The sequence below is a fragment of the Pempheris klunzingeri genome, chromosome 14 (genome assembly GCF_042242105.1).
Source record: "Pempheris klunzingeri isolate RE-2024b chromosome 14, fPemKlu1.hap1, whole genome shotgun sequence".
Classification (NCBI taxonomy): Eukaryota; Metazoa; Chordata; class Actinopteri; order Acropomatiformes; family Pempheridae; genus Pempheris; species Pempheris klunzingeri.
The window spans coordinates 1011265-1037860 of NC_092025.1; the positions used below are offsets into that span (position 1 = coordinate 1011265).

Consider the following 26596-nt stretch of genomic DNA (forward strand, 5'->3'; position numbering starts at 1 on the left):
GAGTACAGCTGCAGTTGTACAGTTCACTGTTAAACACTGCTGTCGCTGTTTGACAGGCTTGATGAGGGGGGCAGAGTTGCTGTCTGCCAAGGCCATGTAGGGATGACAGCCTGATGTGTTTTATGATTCTAACAGGTTTCACGTTTGTTAGTGTTGAGGTGGCAGATCGGCACCACAAACCTGTGCCTGCTTTCTTATTCTGAGTCCCTTTGGAAAAGAGAATGAACTAAATCCCAGAAAAATGTGACCTGAAACCTTCCATCCTGTCTTGGGTTGGATACGGACTGAGATTTACCTGCCTTGAAATGTAAATTGAGACTTACCTGCCTTGAGGGTGTTGCTGTATAATTGCCACATTGTGTGCTCCGACTGCTGTGAGAACTGCTAACAGGAAACACACATGTAAAAGCAGGTCGTGTAAAGCGAAGCGTGTGTTTTTGAGGAATGGCACTTAATGAAATTCAGATTCTCCTCATTATTGATAGTGTAGGTGGCTGAACTGAGGTGGGTGTCACTGACGCTGGACCAACATAGAAGCACCTTTAAAACCACATCATTTTGAAAGAGAAACAAGGCGAAGAGCTGTGCGTGTGGCGCTCAGAGAAGAATGCTGCCTGTAGTGTGAGAATGTGAGCAGGTGGTTTGACTCAGATGACAGGAATCTGACGTATGTCTCTGCTCCCAGTCACAGCCCAACCTGCGCATGGCTCTGCATCACAGCGCCTTTGAATCGCGCAGCATGTCGCTCTGTTGACAAATAGACGAGCCACGCCAGTGTTGAGGTTAGCAGAATCAACAACATCTAATATGCTGGCTGCAGTTGTCAGCCTTTGTAGCTGTGATCCTTCTCATCCTTCTCCAAAGCCAAAATCCCTGAGATAACAAAGACACTACGCTTGAGTTCTTTCTGAAAGTTACAGAGACTCAGGTGCGCTAGTCTGGAGGTCAGGTTAGGTTACACCGGTCTGCTGGGCTCAGAGGAGAGCAGCACACAGATCAGAGGCAGCCAGCTTTTTAAAATGTTAGTCATGCTGCTGTTCCATTTTCATGAGCTGTGCAGCATTCCCCAGGACCAGCCTGCCAGCTTCACAGAGACTCAGCCGGCTCTACCCAGCGCACCACGCTGCATCTGGACTGCAAGGATTTCTAGGAGAGAGATGCATCTTTTCTTTTCTGTTAGAAAATAAGACTTCTGGGGATCTCAAGAGGAGCAGAGTTCATTTGATGAGACGTGTTGCTCCTTGTTTACTGGTGTTTAAAATTGTATGTTGGCCACAAAGGGATTTTTCAACCCTACTTCATCAGCCTCTGATCTTCTTCTTCATCTTCCTCTTCTGATGTTTATGGTGTGTTAAAAACTTTATGAGATGTCTTGTGCATGCTTTGCACACTCACTACATTGAACATTCAACGTGTTGAGATGAGCAGATATTCAGCTGCTGCCTTTCTACCTTTGGCCAAGCACCAGGTGCCGTACACGTTATTAAGACACTACAGACATGCACAGTATGTGAATCTCCTCCATTCCAGCATAACTGCTCTTGGGTTACAGCAACAGGGTTGAGACGACTTCAAAGCACTTGCGGTTTGTCACAGTGGGGCCATGTTGTGGTGCTTCTGTATGTCTGTGTGACTGATGACAGCCACCAGAAATTTTGACCTCACACAGTCGGTTGCAGTGTCATCTGGTAAAACCAAAATCAGCTCCAGTCGCTGTGCTGGAGCTGCTCCCCGGAGGGGTTTACATGAGCCAGTGGGAAGCTAATGGTAGAGAAAGTGTGTGTGTGTGTGTGTGATGGGAATGTGTTTAACAGAAAGTGTGTCTGGTGATTTAACATCAGAAATAGTTCCTAAGAACACACTGCAGTGAAATCTTTGTAGCCATTTACTTAAGTTTGGCACTGACTGGTAGGCAGGGGAGCACTTATAGGATATTATATTGCTCTTCTGGGATGTTAAGTGAATGATAGTCTTTGAGTACTGCCTACCCATCATACCCAGCAATACTCACAAGCCACAAAAGACTACCATAAAGCCAGAACTTATTATTTATTTAGAGTTCAGTTTTCCAGTGCCTGTGATCATGATTATCATTGTGTACTGAAACCACATTTATGTTTTCCCTCACCGCAGGTGTGCTGCTTGACATCCAGCGGCATTACGGAGTATCAGACAGTGGAATCGGCTTGTTGCAAACAGGTAAGTCTCTTTTAAACCCATAATTACACGAGAAAAATCTTAGCTCAGCACCTAAACACATTCTCTGTGTGATGAGGGTGCGTAACTCTAATATTTTGGTATTAGCTAAATTGGATGGAGCAATGAAGGGCAAATAAATGTCAATACTACTAAGTCCCAGTTCATGTCCTCAATACCACGTCTTCCTGTTTCCACACACCAACAGTAAAAGGGGTTTTCTTAGCTAGAGGTATTGACAGCACGGTTTACATGCCACACATTGTGGAGTTACTGTACAAAATCAACCCACTAATGATCTACTTATACCTGTAATCTTTCTCCTTTCCTTGTATTAAGGCGCTCTTATCATAGCATTTAAATAGAAACCAGTTTTCTCAGGAAAACATTTCTAAACTTCCCTGCCTGTAAAAAGTCTCTGAACCCAAAGCAGGAACAGATTCTTGCTGGTCACACTCTTTAAAACTATAAGATAGACCACTGCCCTGTATACCCAGGTGAAATGTTACAGCTATTTGAAACATAGTCCGGGCTATTGAATCTGCAGCATTGATCGGGCGAGTATCTGAAAGTTACACCTCAAACAACTATGAGGCGTTTGACACACACACATCTTTCAGAATATATTCAAAGTGAAGATGGTTATATTTGCTTGGCACCACTGCATCACAGGCTGAAGTGTGGAGAAAGATCTCCTCACAGCAGCAGCAGCAGCAGCAGGAGGAGGACCAGGGCATGTCAGTAGAAAGAGAACACAGTCAGGAGCCAAGCAGGCTGTTCTCCTGAGAGCCTGCATGCATGGACCCGGAGCGTCTGAGGACTCTGGCTCAGGGCGGGGTTTCCTGTTCCACTCTAGACCCCAATGAATTCCCCTTTTAGGGAGATACCTTGCAAAGCTCTCTCTTTGGAGGACAGGACCCAGTCTTGTCTCCATGTGCCCTCAAACTCATTCAAACCCCAGCAAGCTTGTGCACAAAGTGTCATTGAGGGCAGGTTTGAGTCTGAGGGGGAAATAATACAGCCCAGTGTTTTCCTCCTGCTCTTGATGTTCTTAGGCTAACTTTATTTGAGCTGAATGGTGTGTTGAGGACAAAAATATCCAGCAGGAAAAAGAAATCAGTGTTGTAATTTCTGTTGACTTTTCAGTGAATAAGCCATTTCATCATTTCCAAATGTCATTTCCACCCAGTTTTACTGTAGCGTGAAGAGTCTATATTTCACTCTCTACCAGCAACCCTTTCTCCTTCTTCTCCTTCTTTATGCTCACATGTGTCCTATGATGCCTGTACAGACTGGCAATGGTCCTTATGTGTAGAACCAACTTTCTTTTTGTTTTTTTGAACCAGCACAGTGCCTGAATCTGTAAAAGCACACTGACTTTTCCAGGTGAACTTGTTTGAAATATTGAAAACAGGAAGCCGTAAGTGTAAAGGGTGTTCGACTCTCAGTTCTGTTTGCATTAGCTCATTATTTGGGTTATCCACACAGCCACACTGGCACAGACTCACACACACCTAAACACACACAGGGTTTGTTAGTAGAGGGGCACGTGTAGCTGATTTGCCCTCTGTACCGTCTGCATGTGCAGGTCTCTGAGAGGCACCCAGCTGGGCAGCCTAAAAGCAGGGCTGTTTGGTTTTGCCTGGCCTGTCCAGGCCTGTGATGGCTCAGACTCCACTTGGCCCCTGATCCCCAGGCGACCTCTCTCTCACACCGGCCTGAGGAATGCTGGGTGTCCGGGCCTGGAGCTGTGAGAGCGGGCAGCCACAGACAGGGAGCCTAGGTGTGAAGAAGAAGTTGGGCGGTTGATGTAATCAGGGTGCTGGAGGGGAGATTCTCAGTGTGTATATGTATATGTTTACAACATACACATGCCCCGTCCGGCTTCCCCCACCCCCGCTTCTGTCTCTAGTGGGAACAATCCCTGCCTCTGTGAGCACCTGCAGGCCTGGCCGGCTCTGCCTTCTCTCCTTCCTCACTCCCTCTGTCCTGGCAGCTTTCTTCCACCTGGGAACTTAAACTGCCAACGTAGGTGTTTTACAGGCTGTGGGCGTTGTGTGTGCTGAGGCTTTCTGTCTTTTGCTGCTGCCAGGTCACCCTCACACTTTTAAAAAACACTGACCACACACTGCTGGATCCAAGTCTGAGAACAAACACAAGTCTGAGTCACAATCGCTTCATGAACTCTGCTCCGGGTCAGTTTAAGTAAAGGATAGTTTTGACCCTTTTCTTTGGCTCCTGATCAGAGCTACTGGAATGAAACATTTCCCATATCTAGAAGTTACTGACAAGTTGTTTGCTTTTGGGAAATACTAGCTTGACGGAGCACTATATGAGCCCTTTAGAGCTGCTGCAGTGTTTGTGACTGTCTATGTAGCATTAGATAATTTTATTTGTTTTGCAATAAAAATGAAATTGGTATTGGAATGTGTCTCTCGATAGCTTGTTATGAGATATTGATACTCATTTCTGGAAAAAAATAGTAGAATCATTACACTCGCATTGGCAGGAAAATAAGAAGCTCATGTCTTGAGGTAAGATGAATGGATTCTGCAGTGCGATGGTGTAAACTGGTGTTTTCATCCTAAAAGACAACACATGGAAAATACCCTGTGGTGAGCTCAGCCCCCGCAGCACCAGTTATTTCTGTTATTTGGCAACACCAACCCTTTGAAAAGCAGCTTACACAACACAAATTGACTTGAGGTATGCACTCATTTCTATTGTGCATGTGTGTGTGCACGAGTGCAATTATAGCCTGAAGAGCCGAGGTCTCCGCTCTCTGTGTAAGAGGATGAGGTGCTCCTAGCTGTCAGTCACATTAAGGCAAAGGCATGCGGTTTGAGCCTGGAGCTCTCCGGCCCGTCCATCAGCATGCAGAGACGGTCTCACCTGAGCGCAGCAGACCTGTCACAGCACCAGGACGGCCTGAGATGTACTCTCCCACTGCAAATGACAGGCATCTGTGGGCCTCGGGCAGCGGCTCTCTGAACTGAGTGACACCCACACACAGCTGTGAGCAGGACCGGTCCTGAGGGTGCGGAGGGTGTGAAAGGTTAATGGAAGAGGAGAGGGGGTTCACCTGGATGGGGTTACCTTTTTTTGAGCTCTTTTGTCAACCAGACAGAGAAATCTGTGAGAAGACTTTCTCTTCCTGTTAACATGCTGAGGTTATTACATTAAAGTGCTTTGAGGCAAATTGAAAAAAGTCTGAATTGGTTGAATAATTCCGTACAGTTGAAGGTGGGATAATGATTATGCACCACTGGTTTAGCGTGGAAGCAGAGTTATTGGGGTCAGTCGGGCTGGATGTACAGGGGGGCGGTGGCTTAATAAGGAGCCGGTGCTCAAAACAGCTCACAGACTGTCTGTGTGCTGTTCTGTGTGTGGCTGCCCACCTTGTCTGAAACAGGACACCAGCACACACACACACACACTGACTGACATTGCCCCAGTCTTAACATGGTGTCAGTCTGCCACTCAGCCGTATGTGAGCTGTAAGGAATGAGGCCACAGGTGCTGTGTGAGACTTATGGCTTGAGCTCAGCTAACACATCAGACTTATTGTGCCCACAAAGAGTTCTGAGCCTAGACAGCAGGAAGTCAGCATTGTACCTAGTAGAAGTCAGGTTTTTGCCACTGAGGAATAATCCCGTGATCCCATGCTGTAGCTGTGGCTGGCTGGAACCTGCTATTGATCGGCTCTGTGTTGTGGCCAATTGTACAGGTTTATGGCTAGTGTCAATCAAAAACGTCTACTGTTGAATAGAGGCCTCTCTGACTTCCTTTTACACAGTGGGAAGTTGAGCTAGGAGTGCTTGATCAGCTGTTTTGGCCACTCACAGCTGCTCTTATTTTGTCTACTGCCCTGGTTGGTATCCCTTGGTACCTCCTCTCTCTCTCTCTATCAGCAGTTTGGCAGCTGTTGTTGCCTAGTTGTCACTCCCACTGGTACCTTACAGGAGTTAGAGGAGACTGAGGGATGAAGGGAAATGGAAGGAGAAGAAAGCGCCACCTGTGACTTCCTCCCTCTGGTCATGCATGGCAGCGAGGTTTAATCTTCTCCACTACTGATTCCCAAAGCCAAATAATTGCGTTGCGATGGTGTTCAGCGGCCCCTCTCCTGCTGAGACGAGAATAGAACGATGACCTGATGATGCATCGACATAACAGCGTGTGTGTGTGTGTGTGTGTGTGTGTGTGTGTGTGTGTGTGGCTCCATCTCAGGCTGTTTTTATAGGCCATGTCTCGGAGGAGGGCAGCTGTTGGGCGATGATTGGCACCCTGCTCCCTGTCTCACCCCCCCCACACTTCCCAATAGCAGTGCCGATGAGTGACTGCCAATCCAATCAGGATTTTAAGGCCAATTAAACAAGCACGCTGTCAGCCCTACTTCACATAAATGTCCTATTAGATCTCTAATCGGCCCTTATTTTTAAGCACCACAGAAACTGCAAAAGAGAGGCGGGGGTGTTGTGGGAGAGTCTCAGATCTGGAGAAGGCCTGTTATTCCATCATATCTTTTAGTCGTCATGGGAGTGATCAAGTATCTGTAGTAACAACATTTTCCTCCAGCTTCTTCGAAAAAGAGGCTGAACACCGATCGATTACCTGACGCCACGGGAGGCTGCTGCACTCGTTCTGACATCAACAGATCAATTCAAAACACACACACACACACAGACACACACACACACACACACACAGCACCTAGTCAAAGACATGTGCTCGATTCATACAGCAAGTCAAGGTCAAAGATAGGGCTTGCTCATTTGGTCGGTTTCCATTCATCAGTGTAGTGGAGTGGAGTAATGTGCCTGTACGTGTGTGTCATGCCTAGTTTTCATATCCTATTAGTCCCAATAACATGGCTTAGACTACAAGAGCACCAGAGACATGCAGGGCCCTCTGTCATCTCAACTTGTCATTAAGTCTCCTGCTCTGTAGTTACTGTGCAGGAAAATGGCAGGAAAGAAAAACTCCTCGCCCTGCGCTCCAGCGCTCTGCTGGATCTCAACACGCTGCCATGTCACCGACCCACAGGAAAGTATCCCTGGGAAAAAATAACTACATGTTTTTATTAATGCTGCAGCTTGGACCGAGCTCTGGAACCTAACTGTTTCTTCTTTTTAGAACATAAGCAGGAACCTTTCTGTATTCTTACCAATGTAATATGTGCTGGTAACGTGCAAAAGATGATGTTCCAGTGCACTCTTGCCAGGCGTGGTATTTGTAGCAGCGTGTAATTCTCCCCAGCTGCAGCTCTCACCCTGAGCAGGTAGTAGAGAGATCTGCTGCAGCTGTGGCGACAAGCCATCAGCTCTCAGAGTGGCTGAACGATTGAATAAAATAAAAGGGGATTAAGTCGGCATTAGGAAGCGTTTGATGGCAGCCTCTGCGGGAATTAGCTGCTGAGTTTGACAGAAACAGGCGAGAGAGTACCACAGGAGTATTTCCCAGGCTGCATGTGGCATTCATCAAACAGCAGCCAACGCATTGGTAATCCAACCCCGGTGAAGTCTGAACGCAGGGGTTTCCGAGAGAATTAGTGGTGATGAGAAATTTGAGGAATGCAGAAACGATTGGGGCACCACATGAAGTGGAATCCAGGAGGAAGAGATGTGATGTATGAGAATGTCTGACCTAAGACGCATTGGTCGGCTCTGGTGTCCTACTCACACCAAAGTTATGTGTCACACCCTCCACAGGCAGCCCCATTAATCATTAGAGGAAGAGGAAACAAAGCTACCACTCCCGGCGGTACTGCTGCACACCTGATGGAAAACACAACACACTGCTACACTGGACACCGTTTATTAGTTGGTGATGACTGAAAGGACGACGTCGCTCTTAGTTTCTTTATTCCACTCTTTGTTGTCACATATTACTGATTCACTTTGTACTATTTTCAGTCAGCAGTTGCAACATGAAGATAATAATAAAGTACATGTAGCATCTTATCCCCAACCTTTGTAGGAGTAAGTGTTGATTTTCTCATTCGCCTTTCATCTCAATACCACAGCAAGCAGGTTGAGAGAAGGCTGAATTACTCTGCTCCATATGGATGCACAGTGGCCTTTTATGAGATCCAGAACTCCAGTAAACAGCGTTAGATTTAGATTTGTGTTAAATATAATACACCAGAGACGATGGAAACCTCCCCGAGGCTGCATTCTGTTAAATAAATGCTGGTAAGTCTAGCCACTATTCAGCAGTAAGCTTACCCTGCCCCGCCAGCCTCTGTAGTACTATAATTGCACATTTGCTGCATACTGATTAATTGTCAAATGTAATACCGAACTGAAACATGAATAATAAGAGGCTCAATAAGCTCGCAGAGAGAGCAGCTTTGGAAATGATGTATAATTGCACACGTGATAACAGGTTTCCTCTCAGGGAGTTTCTCCCTCCAGTGTCCATGCTGGTATTTAACTATTATATTGTCTCTTCCTTCCTGGAAACAACCAGGATTCCTCTACCTGTTCGTTTCCTCAGACACTCATGAGGTGTTGCCTCACATGTGGAAAGCTTCAGGTACTTTTCCATGTGTGCATGACCAGGTTGAATCAGAATCACACCACAGGTACCAGAAAGTCTCTCCTTTAGAGCTACAACTGAATTGCTTTCGTTATGAAAGGTTGACCGTGTGAGGAAAAAGCTTTAACAGAATGCTGTTTAGCCACAGATGTAGTGGGCGGTGTTGTCAAAGATGTGTCAGCCAGCAGCTCACGCCAAATACACAGTATAGTGGCAGTCCAGAATCATGGATGGATTCATTCATTCGGTGTCTTTTGATCGGTTGTGTCTAACCATTTATCTCTGCTGTCTGTCACAGTGGAAATAATGTCATAGACTGTATGGGGTTACAGGGAGGCTTTGACTGGTTTGTGATTTTCAAGCCAGTTGAAGCAGTGATTTGTGCGATGGACACTCGTGTTGTGAAGTGACATGAATAGCAGGGCATTCCTGCAAAGCATTATGAAATTAAAGCTTTAATCTGTATGCTAATAGAGATAATGTTATCCTAGACTCCTGGAGCCCTTCTTGGACTGAGTGGATACTAAGCTGTTCTTACTGACTAACAGACATTACTCATCCATAGTTTACTCTTCATACAAACGCCTCCGGTTGCAGCAGGCCGATAACCTTGTAATGATGAAAAGGGCAGAGGCTCAAAGGTGCAGGAGAGTCAACAGACAGCGACGAGGGGAGCTGTATTTATGGAAGCGGCGTGTTTGCGATGTGATGAACGCTGACACCTAGACACACACCTCGTCCACAGTCAACAGGTCAAAGTGGCACTTGGCCGTGCTGTAAATGGCACCGAGTGACAACGCCTAGCCTGCAGACATGTACAGACCTGCAGATAGGACGAGCTTCTCCTGTTCCTCTAATTCTGACACTCACATTCCTCAAACTGTTGTCCCTTAGTTGGACTGTCAGGTTTCACAGCTGCGAGGATGACAGTGCCTTCAGCTAAAAGGTGGGAAATACCCAACTATCAAAACCTTAAAGAAGAATTCCACATTGATGAAATCTGGTTTTAAGAGAACATTTTATTAGAGCAGCAATGTATCACCACGCATTATTGGTTTACACCCCATGTACGCAAGAAGTGCTGCTGAATGTTACTTTTCTTCCTCTGTTCAGATTCTTGTGGTAATTTAATTTTCACCTGAAAGACTCAGATGTGTCCCTGAAATAATTTCCCCCCATTTCTCATTCCGCCACTGTAACTTAAAGTAGCTCTATATCAAGTAAAATAAAACTGATTTTATTCTCAAATGGGAGCAACTGAATCTGTGACTAATCATATTTACTTCATCTCAGTCTAATCTCAGAGGTAGGAGCTTAAAGGAAGCACTTGAAAGCAGCAGAACAGGAGTGTGAGATGACTTCATGCACTTTCATTTCCACTTCTCAAACAAAATCCCCGTCAGTCGTTCCATATACATGCAGTTGTGGAAAAAAAGGATCAAATGAGTGGTTGAGCGTTTGGTATCCCACAGCCGGATGCAGAGGCTCACAGGTGCTCCCTTCAGGGGAAACGTGCATTTCATAGGGAAATGTATCTGCACAGGCTCAGTGAATATCAATCACATACACACACTCAACATACGTGTGTCTGCATCTCCTCCTGATGCTCTATTCACTGTGGCATTGAATCACAGGGGGTGAGTCATCCCAGGAGGTTTTGTTCTGCTGGCCAATCAAAGCGAGAGCTGGATGTCCGGTGTTTCTACTCTCCCTCTCTCTGTTCGTGGGGTCTGCCAGTGGGGGGGTGCAGCTTGCTCCATTGTATTCAGTTTTTGAGTTGAGTTACATTCACTGTCATAATTTGCTATTTTTCCACCCAGCGCCGAGCTCCCCTGTACCTAAATGGGGTAATTCATGGTGGTTAATTTACCGTAAAATTTCCAATATGAAGAATATAAAAGACTATTCCAGCAGCAGACTACCTGACTGAAGCACGAAGAAGAGGTATAATTAGATGGAATAACTTTAATTAATTTGTAGAGTATAAGGCTTTGGTACAGACATACTTCTTGAGGTGTTAAAGGCTCCATAAGGCGCCACTAAAGATAAAAGATAATAAAGGATGATGATGAATTAAATCTGGACTCACTGACATTTACCATACTATTTATAACTGCAGGTTTAATGGCTCATTGTCAAGTGAGAAACCGTCATTTGTTAAAAGGTCAAGAGTTGTTTCATTTCACAGAGAGACATTTTTAAACGCAAGTAATCCATTGGTAAATATGTTTGAGCCGGGGGGGGGGGGCTCTGTGTGTTCTAACTGTGGCTGACAAACAATGTCCCAGGCCTTTAGCCCATTTAGCCAATACACATTTTCATTTTCTCTGGTGTTATCTGGTGGCTTATTGACGTCAGGAAGAGGTGAGCAGAGGAGCACGCTTCACCTGTATCTAACATCACACTGACGACTCCAGTGTTCCCACCATACCTGTCACTGAGTCCTCTCATTATCCTCGCGTGGAATGTGCTAAGACTTTGGTAATTGGTGTAATTTGCTCATTAAGAGCCTGTGAGAAATATGCACAGCATCTTATTTGGAATTTGAAGGCCATTATCAGAACCGGTTTAGCACTCAGACCTGAAGCACACAGAAGACTGAAAAGTCTGTTCATTGGACCGCTGGTCTCTATGCTGTCAGAAGTAAGCAGGGAGTTGAAGAGCCTCGGCTACAAAGAGAATGAAACAGATAAAAAGGAATAATGATTAATTCAGCTACTCTATAGAGGCTTTAAAATTCAAAACTACTTCTACTAGACTGTCCTCAAAGGGGTCACTGCAGTCAGTCGAGGCGACATTAATAAATGACCTTAATTGTTCAAACAACTCAGTAAGGTCACGGCGAGTCATCTCCATGTTCACCGCATGGCGTTGTGCAGCATTGTTATGAGTATACATAATAATTTAGTCACAAATGTCCTTAAATGCCATTAATTAACCGCTCGGCTTGTTTTCTTGACTTATGCTGCTGGTGTGGAATTGACAATTAGTCACAGCCCAAGAGGAGGGATGAAGTAAACAATGGCTTCAAAAGAAGGGAGCCTGTGTTTGTGAACGTAATAGCAGGGAATATGTCGCACAAGCCTAATGATAAAGGCAGGAAGTCGGGCTGATACTGCAGGGCTTCTTTAGGTTGTTTTCCAGGCTCTGGTTGAGTCACTTCCCCTAGAAACAAATGCCAAGGTAGTGCTGTCATTGTCACTGATTACACACCGATGGTGAAAACTGTAATTACTGGGATTAAAAGTAATTCTTTTAGGAATATGAACGAGGTCTGTTGTATCTGCAAAACAGAAAAATTAGCCACGACAATTATCTCCTCTAATCTGTCAGATGTTCCTTTCTCAGACGCAAACGGAGGTGTTTGACATCAGTCGGAGCTCAATACTAAAAAGGAAATGCTGCTTTTACTACACTGAAAAGCAGCAGCTTGAGTCAGTCACTGTTTAAATAGTAGTCAAAGCTGACCATTGTTCTATAAATGAAGTTATGAAAACCTTTCCTCCCCTTTGGCCTGCAGAGTAAACATCCACAGAGTTGGTCTGCTCCAGACACCAGCCTTCACTGTGACGGCTTTCCTGCTCAATATTTGTAACATGCGTACTTTATTTATGAGAGATTGCCATCTTTGGTGATCAGCCAGGGCTTATCTCTGGTTGCGCTGTGGAGATCACACAAACATGTGGACTGCTGGTGTTCCACTGCATCAGCAAGAATAAACAAAGACACAATGGTGGTCAGCGTAGGAATGTGACTTGAGAGGACAAGCGACATTTTATACATGTTTCATATTCAAGAGCTGTTTACTGTATGTCAGTCAAACTTTAATATTCATTGCACCTCTCGCCAACTACCAGTTCAACTGGGCAATTTCAGACCGCAAAATTAGACATATCCGCTGCAGAATGAATTATGAATAATTAAGATTTTCCTATTAAGACCTGCGGTTGTCACTGTCTGCACTGAGACTTTTGGGTGTAACCTGGCATCTGTGGAGACTTATTGTTAGTCATGGTGTGTTTGTCTTTCCTACAGTGTCCTGAAATAGACTGAACACATTTATTTTCTTGTCATTGAGTCCGTTGAGCCGCTAATGAAGCCAAACATATCTGACACGAGGTCAGACTGTACAATGCCGTTTCAAAATCTGTATTACCATTAAATAAATGTAGTGTAGAGTTTTCAGCAGTATTTTATCTTAGAAGAAAACATGCCAGATCCCTCAAAATGTGTTGCGCTCAGAGGAGGAACTCATTGTTTCCAAGCATGACAGTTTTCTTTATTTGGGCCCTTGTGGGGTTGCAGTCTTTAAAGAGGAGTGGCAGAAAAACAGTGGTTTCATTCTTTGTCCTGACAGAGAATTTCCTGGGAGTAGATGTTTCCCAATAAAGGTTACTGGTGATATCGGTGTGCAGCATGTGTCTTAGACAATGCAGATTAGTATGCGCACAACCTGCTAATACATACAACGTAAAATTGAATTAATCACAACAAAATGAAACCATGAAAGATTCCTGTAGAATAAAATCAAAATTTTAGTAGAATAAAAAGAAGCAGGTGTCTCCTTTGTGAATCCATATTATCCTGTATATTGTGTCCTTTAATCCTCACGGTAAACGTTTAATCCACAGTCAGACAGTCTTATTGTCATTCTAATCAAAGGCCCATTTCAAATCCATTCTATAATTTAGGTCAAAGAGAACTAGGCAGCCTCTCCAGATCCAAATCTTTAGATCACAGCAGGGCTGTCGGTGCAGACACTGAATGGAAAGAATTTAATGAGGAACTAACTCACCCTGATTCTGTAGAAGGGCGTACCTGTCTATGCTTAACAAACACAACCTGGCAACATCCTCCTCTGCCTGTCAAATAAGAAGACGTCTATTTGTAGCTCTTGTGTGACGATAGTTGGTTATCTTTTTATTTTATCACTTCTTGAGAAAATGCTTCTCTCACACATGTTTGGCTCATGCTATTGATTTGTTTTTGCCAGGTTCTGGACTGAGGAGTTGGTGTTATCTCTCACTCTTAAGTTGCAGAATATTAAAGCAGTATGAACACTCCTTCCCGTTGCTCAGAGAGCAGCAGGGTTAATACTAAATAAATACCCACTGTCAAGGCTTGGGCTTCATTCCCATGTGCTGACGCTGCTAAGAGGTGATAATGAGCCTTAAGGAAATGGTGTAGCTTATCAACAAAATCACAAAGATACATGAAATCAGACACGCGGAGGCTCTGTGATGTGTGGTCCTGCTAATGACTTAAAATAGGCCAGTTAACGATGTGTATGTATGTATTTTTGACATGCTGCCAAACTGGGAGAGTAATGAGCCCTCGGCCCCTGGCTTTAAAACCTACATGGAACCAGCTGGTGGAGGGTGATTGTGGACCTCTCCCTCATCTTATCTCCAGTCTGCACTGCAGAACACCCTGATCTGTGTGTGTGTGTGTGTGTGTGTGTGCTGTGGCTGCAGGGTGAGCTGGTAAAGCTCTTTGGAGAGGCTGACCTGCAGTCATCAGTGTCATTTAGCATTACACAATAGACCTGCAGCACTTATCCACATAAATGCTCACGATGACGGCTGCAGAAAGTGAGAGAAGGAGGGAAACACAGGCAGCGAGAGGGAGAGACAGAGCAGGAGGGTAGTGTGATGTAGAGATCAGGTGGGAGAAACTCATTATCTGTAATGACAAGAGAAAGCAATCCCTGTGAAGACACACGCTGTGACTGATTCATTAATATTGATTCAAATGTGATTGAAATTACATTTTAAATCACATTTCACTCTCTGAAAAGGGATTTTTATTTATCCATCAGTGGAGGATATCTGTATTTTATAAGAATGGGTGTACGAAAATAAGTAAAATTTAGATATGTAGTTTTGATATCGTATCTATTAATTATAATTGATCATTAATTCTTAGAATTTATCGATTATTATTGAATAAAAAATGTGGGAATCACGGCTTAGCGTTTCTAGAATCAGTGTGATCATACAGTGCAGACTATCTGTTGTTTGAAGAATGAGTAAACTCACAGAGAGCAAAACGTTACTGCACTAACAAAAGAGAAAAGCAAAGGTGAAGATGTCGGTAACACCCTAAAATAAGTGCATCTCTTTTTTTATCACATCATAACGCCACATGTTCAAAACCACAGTAATGTTATAATCTGATTATTGTCCGTTTGGTCTGAGCAGCTGTGGGCCTGTGATGCCTGTGTTTTATATAACACCCCCTCCTCTCTTCTCTCTCTCTCATCTCCTCCCCTCCTCCTCTGTATGTTTATGCTGATGATGTGTCAAAACACCCCAGCCTGCCTCCCCAGCTCCCCTCGCCGCTGTCAGGAGTAACGTCTCTGCCCTTTCTCCTCTGCAAAGACACAAAAGTCGGTTTGAGAGCATTAAAAATTCAGCTCCGTTTGGGTTGGCCGTCCTCATAAATATTGACTTAAAGCCCAGAGAACAAGGCCTGGTTGTCCAGTCAGCAGTGGGGCAATTAGGGGAACACTTTTCAAAGCACTTGTGTTCCTTTCGCGGGGACATAAGATTGGTTGTAAGAAATTAAGATGGAGGAATTATTTATGGCCTCAAAGCCACCGCGGTCCTCTCCCCAGACGATAGTGGGAAGAATCACTGCTGGTGTGTGATATAATGTATCTAGTCAGTTAAATTACAGTTCTGGCAGTGATGTATTAAACCCCGAGTTTTCTTTCCTATACCTCTGTTTAGGTTTTTATTTGTTTGACGGCATGTGATCCCATCTCTTTCCCTTCTCTCCCTCTGTCTCTTTTAGCAGCTACTGTATTTGGCTGCATCCCAAACTGTAGCTTTTCCTACAATCCCTCCTACTGTAGCGCACCACATTTGTACAACTCCTTCTCCTCCCCTCTCTATGTATAAATTGAATCCTTTACAACGGCCAGCACCTTTCACCGTGACATTTCCCATGCTGTGCTATCTGTATTTAATATTCTTTTGCCAGGTTTCTCGTAGTAAGTGTAGGTGAAGTATAATGGGGTCCTAATTGGTTGGAGTTGAGTGGACGTGTCCTCTGGCAGTCCTTCACTGTGTCTCTGGCTGACTGGTATCACCCAGTCAATCTGGACAAGCCTTGGCTGAATAAGTGGACCTGGAGGCTGAAACACATGCCTCTGTCCAGTTAGAATTTATAGATTTTCACAGCAAAGCACAGTGAAGAAACACACTGAATAGCTAAATCCATGCAAATCCAAGACTATGTCTACTGACGTCTACATTAGTAACCTTGATTTTCTGTCTCTGTATCCAAAGTAACATTTTCTCTTTTCCTTCCACAGTCTTTATCTGCAGCTTCATGGTGGCAGCTCCCATCTTCGGTTACCTGGGCGACCGCTTCAACAGAAAGGTCATCCTGAGCTGCGGCATTTTCTTCTGGTCCATTGTTACTCTGTCGAGCTCCTTCATCAGCAAAGAGGTACGGCAGTGCACACGCTCTGACACGGAACTGTAGAGCAATCACAGCACGAGAGCTCCAGTGTTATTCTATTAGGCTGCCGCCCCTGTGATACACTGGTGAGCTAATTGTTCTGTTCTGGTCTGGATATGCTTGGCGTTAAGGCTAGTAATATGAAATGATACGCTCATTAAATCAGACACCAGCTTTGCCTTTGTAGACATTGTTTATGTCTCTCGTCTCTCTCCCTCTGTCTCTCTCTTTTCTCTGGCTACCAGCCAGTCAACTGATGAGGGCCCATGCCTCAGACTTGTCTCAATTACAATGCTTTAGAAGACAAGGCTCTGTCGTTACACTGCCCCTTGACAAGTGGATTTAGATTTTATATCTCTAACAGCCCCTGTGTGCTGGGCAGTGCTGGATGCATTAAACAATGACATTATTCTCGGGGGCGATGGTGTGGGGGAGGGGTGTCCCGGTGAAAGTAATCATCACAGTACAGCAAAAGGCCCTGTGCATGCACACGTATGTGGGGGTGGGAAGACAAGCTCTGTTATATAGCCTTGATGGACAGTCGCAGTAAAAATCGAACAGACTGACAATCTGAAGCCGCTCGACTGGCAAAGATAAGTGGCGTTAAAAACTACGTTGGTTAAATTTATGCAGCACATGTCATGTCTGCACACATGCGTCATGGTGTCTCGCAATGCCGTCTCTCCGGTGAGTAAGCCGGTTCACTGTCGAAGCTCGTCAGCCCAGAGCTATGGAAGGGAATGACAGCTCAGAGATGTCTCAGGAGGGCGTCCTTTGACTTTTTAGTCCCCTATAGACTCATCTGCTCAGAGACAAGATGGCAGCCATTTGCCTAAGCAGGAAATGCATTCAGGCTGCTTATGGCTCAGCTGAAAATTAACGTCTTCTTCCCCTCTTACAAATGTCACAAAGGCAGCTGATGAGGAGATGAGGAGTGATGTTCAGCACCCACAGGCCTCTTGCCCCAGACCTCACCCTCAAGACATGCTTCAGAGCGCGCCAATCAAAGGAGACAAGAGTAGATGGCTCTTATGTAATAGTTCCACGGCGCTGTCGCCATGAGAGATGAAAGACATGACATGTAATGAAACGTTAATGACCACTTACAACTGAGTCCTATCATTACGCATTTAAGACACTCTGGGGCATTTTAGAAGGATTTGAAGCAGATTCAGAATTCAGATCTTATGTAATAGAAATCTGCCGCTGCCATAAAGTGAAATGGCATATTTTTTTCTGCATGACCACAACAGATTATCGTCATAAAACCATCACTTGTAGGTCATTTGAAATTTTGAAGCCCATTAGTGGCAGTCTATTTATAATTTTATGTAATGGAAGGCATGAACCATTCCATTCACTTTCATCTCCTGAATATGAAAAGGGAGAGACAGGGATAATGACTATTGAACTACTATTGTTGTAATAATGCGCCGCTGCATGGATTAATGATCATTTATTCTTGTTGGGCCCATTTATCTGTTTTATTTGATGGCTGTCATCTATATATACATGCTCCCCCCTCAGCTGTCGTGATGTTGGGATCTTTGGCTTCGGTTACAGACTCAAGACTCTTGTTATAATAGGTTCAAAACTGTTGAAAAGAGTGCACTTTCCTTAAACTACGTAGTCTCTTTCATCTCATTGCTGTTTTTAATCTGCCTTTACAATTCCTAAACCTCATTTTTGTGGTGCCCCTCTGGCGTAGCTGCTTTTTGGTTTTGTCGCAGCTACGAGCATTTCTGTTCCAAGTGGCGCTGACAGACGGACGACCACACAAACAAAGAGGTGTATCATCATCACGATCCCACTAAACGATGGGTCATTAAAAGAAGAAAATAGACTGACTATAAATCATTTGAGGCGATGTGAAGCAGAAAAACTTTTTAAGGAGCAGTTTGGGACCCTTAAGTGTTATCTTACAGTGAGTGACAGTGTGTGTGTGTGTGTGTGTGTGTGTGATGTCTTTGTGTATAACATGATGTCCCATCTACCAGCATGACGCTTGGAGAGACAGCACAGGGATGACCAACCTAGCCCTCTGCTACCTACAGCCCCTCCATTAGTCTCCTTTCACTGCTGCCACACAGAGTGTAACCTTATCACACTCACACACACCGCAGTCTCATTTTATCGGGTTTAGCACGGTGGACATATCCCACATAATGTAAGGAAATGTGACTGCAGCAAAGCTTACTGTTGATACTTACTGTTGACACGGTCTGTTGACACGGTCTGTCACCACACGTTACTTCATTGCAACATTAACAAGTTCTACATGCGGCTAATTTGCGACGGTATGCAAATGAGTGCATTTGTAGTGTATTTGCCAGTATTTGTAGTTTGCGTGATTCCAGTGTGGGGGAACCAGGTTTCTTTGTAGCTTCACAAGCAGACGCGGGAGTCCAGAGAGTAGTAGTTACCATGGAAACAGTTAACAATCCAGCTGCCTACACAGGTGCCCCCGCCAGTGTGCATGCTCCTATTAAAGCCTTTTAAGTAGTCATCCTTTTATTTATCAGCATATTACATCTGATGGAAAGTTAATATGCCACGGTAAATTAATATAGCTGAATAGGACTAGACATAGAATAGAAGAGCCTTTTATTGTCATTGCGGTACAATGAAATTAGGGGCGCTGCTCCTAATAATAAATAAATAAATAAGAACATTTTTACAAAAATAAAATAAGAATAGAATACAATGAAATATAATAAAAGGAATATAACAATATACACAGTATATATAAATATATATGTACAAAAATTCTACATGTCTGCAGAAAGGCTTTGCGTGATGACGATGTTATAAATGCTGATGTGATGCTCCTGCATGATTGCACTTAGTAAAATGTGTGTGTGACAGCCTTTATGTTCCTGACTTGGTGCAACAATATAAATAAAGAGGTTGTCATTGTCCGATCCTGGACGCCATTTTCTGGTCAAAAGATAAATAGAACAGAAAAATACTTTTCTGCCTGCACTGGAACACTTAAGCTGTGAATTTGTCATCTTTGAGACTTTAGACCTGCTACTGAGTAGTAGTAGTAGTCCTGAGAGCTATTCTTTGCACTGAAGGCAGAGTTAGAGTTTATTTTCTGCTGGAATGAAAAGTTGGTGAGGAACTGACATGATGAAAAATGGCCGTTTTCCTGCAGAGCTTGATAAAAAAGAAAGTCTATATCTTTATCCCTCTGTCTCCTCTTTTTTCTCTCTCTCTCTGCAGTACTACTTGCTGTTTGTGCTCTCCAGAGGACTGGTCGGTATCGGGGAGTCCAGCTACTCCTCCATCTCTCCCACCATCATTGGAGACCTGTTCACTAGTAACAGCCGCACCATGATGCTGTCTGTCTTCTACCTGGCCATCCCCCTGGGAAGGTAAGAGCCAGACAGGTCCTGTATTCTTGAAGCAGACACTAGAAAACAACAAGATGTGTCATCTATTTCGGGAGATGTTCACGTGGACGCTCACGATACCAAAGCTCAGTGATGGTCCTCCAGTCCAGCTGGTTCTTCAAATGTTAAATCCAAAGGTGCAAAGATAATTAGAATTAGTGTCACATAGAGAAGGTCAGGCTCGCTCCTTTTTTGCTCTGCTTTTTTCACAAGCAGCCACACAAAAAACAGCTCTGGGCCTCTGCACAAAGCAAGCAGAACTTACAATTGGCTGTGCGAAGCTTAAAGGGGGGTGGGAGGCTTTTTGGAGATGTGGCGTGCGGGAGTGGGAGGTATTATTAAGCTCAAATCTCCAGCCTTTTCAGTTCATTCAATCAGAAAAAGGGCCAGTGGGAGAAAACAAACAAAGCTGAGTAATAAAAGATGAATGTACCGGTGGATGCGGCGCAGGAGCCACTTGAGGTTTATCGTTATATACAGGGCTTAACAGCATGTGTCTGAGCCGCCGCATGCTGCGCTGTTTTCCAGCTCCTGCATGCAGAATCACACCCAAGGAACTGCTAAGTAAAGTGGGAAAGTGCTGCAATCTCCCCAATACTGTTAACATCAGTATTTTATTAAATCTATGTCATTTGAATGTGTTGTTCCGACAGTTGGAAGGACTACACTGCCCTCTGAGTGGTTGCGTTATGAGCTGCCAAAATGTTCAGGTCACAGTAAACTGCCCAGCAACACAGACAATAGGAGGTAAAAGAGTGGGCCTCAGTAAAGTGCAATCAGACATCCTATCCAGTCTCCCACTTGTTTGTCTTTACTGAGGCTGTTATGACCGTTTCCAGGAAATGACCTCAGGAATTAGACCAGATTCACAGGAAATAGATTCCCCTGCCCTCCTTTTTCCCCATCATTTTTAAACTTGGCCCCACAGAGTGTTTGTGTCTGTGCGACGCCGGTGTTTGATGCGAGCATATTTTTCATGCTCGAGTTTTATTGTTGGTGTTGAACTTTCCAAACACTCTCTGGGTGGACTCTGATAAGATCAGCTGTTAGTCACTCACTGGAAATATCATATGCTGTCTGAGCCTGTTTATGCTGTGGTGTTATTTTTGGAGAACTAATCATGGAAGCACAACCCTAGACTGTTTCCCCCGTAGGAGTACGTACTCAGAAAAACCTGTCAACCATGTTTTGGTCTTTAGGCAGCTAGTGCTGATAACAACCCACAGTTAAGTCGCTGGCCACAATTGATCATCAATCTGTTGCTCCAATCTGCTATTGTGATGGAAAACAGTATCTCCAGGCCAGAGGCTCTGCACATGCAGACAAACAGGTTCAAAGAATTTTGACAACTCAGGAAGTCTGACTTTTAACGACTAATCTAGCGCAAAAAACTGAAGGGTTAAGCTGGAGAATGGTGACAAATGAGAGGGAAAATGACATAAAATGTTTTGGTATTTGGCCACCAAGAGCTGATTTCATAGCTTCATTGTGTTTTGATGGACCGTGCTGTCACTCAGAAACAGCCATCACTAAAAAATCCCTCAGGTGTTCACCTGAGTTGAAAACTGGTGATCACGAACAAATATCAAAGACTAACTATCTCTTTGTTGCATTCCATTGTGGAAGATAATAGCAGTCCTCTGCACTCATACATTCAGTTTACTATTTGAATCCACTTTGTGCCTTAAATGCTGATGCTTATCTAGCAGCAGAGGCTTATCGCAGCAGAGGAGGCCCTCGCCCTTTATCTGATCTGATCTGATCTAGCAACATTTGCCTCAAAGGATTTCCCTGTTATTTCCCTTTATAAAACACAAAACACCCTTTAACTCAAGTAAAATGTGATTAAATTCGATGACACTGTGACAACACTCGGCCTTGGGCCAGACTGCGATGTCAGTACTGCGCTCTGCTGACTTATAGGTGGTAACTTTGCACCTGCATTTTGTGACATGTATGTGTACATACGCTAATCACACATCCGCAAATAGACCTAGTCTAACCAGCCGGGTCTCTTTGATCGGTTCCACTGTCATAAGCTCTCCATGTCAAGTACCCAAACACTCAGCGCAGCTTTTATCACACCACAAACAGGATGTGTGTAGTGTAGGTGTAAGCTGAAGTGATGGAAATGACAGAATCATCTTGCTCAGGACACTGACTCATGTACTATGGATATGACCTCAGCACAGCAGGTTCAGAGCAATCAGTGTGAAGCTTTTGTTGCTAAAACACAGTCTTTCTGTCTCTCTGCAGCGGGTTGGGATACATCCTGGGGTCCAGCGCTAAGGTGGCTGCAGGAGACTGGCACTGGGCACTGAGGGTAAGGGCATCATCATCATCATCATCGTCATCATTAACCTCCGGCACTGCACAGAAACATGCACGCAAAGACAGATGAAGAGCCCCTCCTGCGGGGCTGGATGGCGAGGTCTGTCATAGATCTGGGGTCATAGGGGTCAGCGGTGGCACGAGCACCTGAGGGGACACACATGGCTGAACAGGCAGTCCAGTCCTGACATTGTAGCAAAGTGACAGAGCAGAGACAGCAGCAGCCTCCCACAGAACCCTCTCTGAACATCCTTCTTAAAAGCAAACGCAATCAACATCCTCTGATATGTGTTCAAGCTAGAAAAGGAGGTTCACTTCTGAGCCAATGGCTGCCGCAAGGAAAGTGGATTCCTCTTAAAGATCAAGGCTGATGCTGGCTTTTTCTTTCTCACTCACTGTAAACACATTTATCTTTCGTTACACTTTGCTAGCAGAGGTCGTCCCCGGTGAATCCAGATCAGTGTCAGTATCAGTGAAGCAACAAGGTGTCTGCTCTTCCCCAACCTGAGTACAGTGCTTTTTTCAGTGGAGGAACTTAATGACACAAGGCTGCTTGAGCTACATTTATACTAAATGCGTGTTCCAGGTTCGTTGCCTTCTTTTTGCTAGCTGTGCTGTGGATCGTGATCGAGATGTGTCATTGAGTCACAAGAGACAGTTCAGGAAAGCTGAAGAACCGCCATCGTACTCTACAGCAACAAAGGGGAATGATGGAACGTGCGTGGAAAGGATGATAGTGTCCAAGCCCAGATGAACACTAGAGGAGAAGATACTGTTCAGAGAAAGCAAAACACCTCCTGTGAGATATAAAAACTGTGTGGGGCAGTTAGAGAGAGGAGAACAGGATTTGAGTTTGACCGGGCACACAGACACATTTGTTACTGCTGTGTGTGTGCTGGCTCTCAAAATGTCCAAAAGGTACTCCAAGAGGATTATGCTTTTAATTAAAGACTAATTTGAACTTCCAAGGGACATTTATCTGCAGAAATGTGCTGAGTTGTTCCATCTTAATAGGGTATTGCTTCAAAATCCTTATCGGACTGTTTTTTTCAGTAGCACACTTACAGCGTACTTAAGAGCAGACACAGGTGTTGAGCCAGAAGCATAAATCACTGTTGTCATAGCAGTTTTTTTTTTTATTGGGACCCCAATGAGTACTTGAGACAAAACGTTTAGAGGTGAATGGCTCTATGAGGCATACCAGCACTAATGGAGAGCACCAATGAAAGGTCTCCCCATGAGCTGCTGAGCCTCAAGGTCAGCCTTTAAAATCCTTAAAACAAACGATGACCTGTCTCCTCTTATGAACCGGCTGACATTTAAAGGAAGGCGTTAAACATTCTCTCAGCATGTCGTGGTGGAAAAGATTCCTGGACATGACAGCTCACTGGGTTTGAGGAAACAGGACATCCATATTTTCTTGTCTTGGTGGAGCATTTAAAAAAACACAAAGAGTGGGGCAGTTTGTTCCACAGCAGCTACAATGACATTCCAATAAAACAATCTCAAAGCCAATTAATCACCAGTGTGGCACGCCGAGGAAAACAAATACCAAGACATGAAACGGGCTCCGTGCAGCAGTATCCTGCTTTTCGGGAAAAATAGTGCAGCGTTTCCGTTTGTTTTTGCCTGCCGTGTTCCAGAGACCTCCCTTGTTGAGCAAAAACGTGGACGATAAGAAGCACAGAAATGAGGAGCAAGAGAGGGCAGGAGCTAATGTGTTTGATTGTCAACTGTCCATACAGGAAGTGTCTAATGGGCCCCGTGGGAGTCAGTGTCAAAGGTCACAGATTCCCAGTGTCTCGCTGAATAATTATTAGGGGACTTGAGTGTTCAAAAAGAGCTTTATTTATTTTTCTTCTCCATCCTCCATTAAGCTTTCTTTCACTGAAAGCACATTATAACATTCTGATGGAGACGTGGATCCAATTAAGTCGCTCCACACAAGCAGAAGATTGGAGGGAAGACACAATGTAGGAAAGGAAATGATCAGTGTTGGTGGAATCCTCACACCTTTGAGAGCGTAACCACTGCGTTCAGCTGCATTATCAGCCACACACAGTCACACCCTTAATGAAAGACATACACATACGCACAGCGGCACACACACACACACACACACACACACACATTTCACAGTAATACAATACTTTTGCATACGAATGCACTACAAAATGTAATATGATGAATTTCCTGTTACAGATGAAATTGGTTTTGCTCTTGAGCAACTTGTATCACTGAAACAAACCCCCTCCCACAGATCGCATCCTGTCTTTCGTCTTTGTCTCCCCCACACAGACACACACGTGCACGAACATGCCACCTCGTATCCCATAAAGGATGACAGCCAACATAATAGCAGAAAGGCACCTATGAGGTTTTTCCTCTGGTGCAGAGCTCACAAAGCAGCTCTCCAAGCCAAAAAGCTCTTTTAGAGTCTTGTATGCTCGCACACACAGGCGAGCCCACATACACACATCAACACACACACACAGTGCCAACAGAGTGAGCAGAGGGAATGTCTTTAGCTCCAGAGGGCTTGTATAGGATGTCGGGCGTATCAGCAAACACAGTGGCCCTCCTTTCAGCTTGTAAACACACTGTTCTTTGTCCTGCATGTCACGTCTGCTTCACTCCAAACCACCATGGACATCATGCCAGTGTGATGTGTTAACACAGACTCACGTGTTCCCGCAGGTGTCCCCAGTTTTAGGGATCACCGCAGGAACTCTGATCCTGGTCTTTGTGCCTGAGCCAAAGAGAGGCAGCGCGGACCAGATGGGACGCATCAAGACCCGCACTTCCTGGTTCTGTGACATGAAGGCGCTCGCCAAGAAGTAAGGGTTCAGTGATGAGTGGAGGACCCAGAAGCACCAGAGCCGTGCACGCCAACAGCGAAGCCACACTCTTTGAATGATGGGTCACATGCACTATATATTTTTTTATACTATGTGCTACATGCTTTTATAGTAGTCATTAGAGGCATGGAAATGTCAACACAAGGCACAGTGACCCAGTGTCATGCACTCAGCGCCACTCCGCAATACTGCTGAGCTGTGAAGGGAGCTTTGCATCCATGGCACTGTAGGCCCTTGTCAATATATGACCTGCAGGCTACATTTCCTTAAAAAAATGTTATAAACTCCATACAGGCACTGTCATGTAGCCATGCAGGTTTATGGGAGTTATTTTAAGAGAGTATGTGTGAGACTTTACTGGCTTCTTACTTCACCACCTATGGAAAAACAAAAAGCATTAAATAGTGTGTTATTTCTGTCGGCATAAAACTGTCAGCCTTAAGTGTATATCATTTCAATTCACTCAGCATTTACAGCCACTGTTTTAAATTCTCACTTTCTCACCTTTGAGATAATGCTGATCTTGTCCGACCAGATAATCTTTCAAACTCCTGTTGTTTAACACTTTGCAGTTGTTTTCAGATGACAGAGATAGTCAGAGTGAGTGAGATGTGATTTTAGATTGTGTGAGAGACAAAAGCTGCTTGTTTTTGTTTTGTAAGAGAAGATAATCACCTGCCTCATTTTGTGTGTGTGTGTGTGTGTGTGTGTGTGTGTGTGTGTGTGTGTGTTTTGTGGTTGCCAGTCGGAGCTATGTGTTCTCCTCCCTGGCGTCCGCGGCGGTGTCTTTTGCCACAGGTGCATTTGGTATGTGGATCCCTCTGTACCTGGTCAGAGCCCAGGTGGTGCAGAAGACGGCAGAGGCCTGCACAAAAGAGATCTGCAGCAGCACAGACAGGTGAGAGGTTAAGAGGCACTAGTGTAATCTGAAACCTTGTACAAGAGAAAGGCACCAGTCTCCTTTGTGTGCCACATGTAAAAAGCTGAATGGCAGCTTAACCTTACAAGGGCTCAAAACCGACATGATATATTTCTAAAATAACAGTTGTTTCCTTTCACCTCTGCTCTCCTGTCTAGCCTAATCTTCGGGGCGATCACCTGTGTAACGGGTCTGTTGGGCGTCGTCATTGGGGCCGCCACCACACGTCTGTGCCGCCAGAAGACAGAGCGAGCCGACCCGCTCGTGTGCGCTGTCAGCATGCTGGGCTCTGCCATCTTCATCTGCCTCATCTTCGTGGTGGCCAAGAAGAGTATTGTAGGAGCTTATGTAAGAGTCCTTTCCTGTAGCTCCTGTGCATGTATTGTGTCTGCAGCAGAGGAAGTTTGGAGCGAGTTGTGATTAGGTCCTTTTTTTTTCTCTCCAAGAATCAACAGGTTTCTGGTGAAAAATGTCCCTCTGACAAAGAGAAGTGTTAGTGTGTCAATTATGGATTAGCCTCTGGGGCTGAGAATGAAAAGGGGAACGTTTGGTAACCAATCTAACAAGAGGGGCCTCAGTGAAAGCTGATTGGGTGGAGTTAATGTTTGGATCAGGAATGAAGCAGTAAGAGGACACCTTGCCTGATGCCAGTTCCTTTCAGGCCCGGAGGCAGTGAGTGGGTGGTGCTCCTCATAATGAATAGCCTTAATTGCGGGTTAGATCGAGGCCTCGGGAGCTGCTGCAGGTAGCTGAGACTCATACCTCATTTGGCCAAAAGGTCCAGACGCAGAGTGCTCGTGTGTCTAATTGCCCTGTGAAGCAGGAAAGGGTGCAACTTAACAACCACTGCCCCGAAACAATGCACTGGACTGCTGGACTCACAAATCTCTCAC

At 44.7% G+C, this 26596-nt stretch overlaps 1 protein-coding gene across 3 annotated transcripts in view; it reads left to right on the top strand.

Moving 5' to 3' along the window:
* Positions 1–26596, top strand: part of spns2 (SPNS lysolipid transporter 2, sphingosine-1-phosphate) — a 59260-nt gene that overhangs the window by 15853 nt on the left and 16811 nt on the right. For all 3 annotated transcript variants that reach the window (XM_070843467.1, XM_070843466.1, XM_070843468.1), the window contains exons 2-8: positions 2134–2199; positions 16052–16188; positions 19426–19577; positions 21852–21918; positions 24624–24763; positions 25530–25682; positions 25862–26051. In XM_070843467.1, the coding sequence (XP_070699568.1) occupies positions 2134–2199; positions 16052–16188; positions 19426–19577; positions 21852–21918; positions 24624–24763; positions 25530–25682; positions 25862–26051 (905 nt within the window). The remainder of the gene's footprint in view (positions 1–2133; positions 2200–16051; positions 16189–19425; positions 19578–21851; positions 21919–24623; positions 24764–25529; positions 25683–25861; positions 26052–26596) is intronic.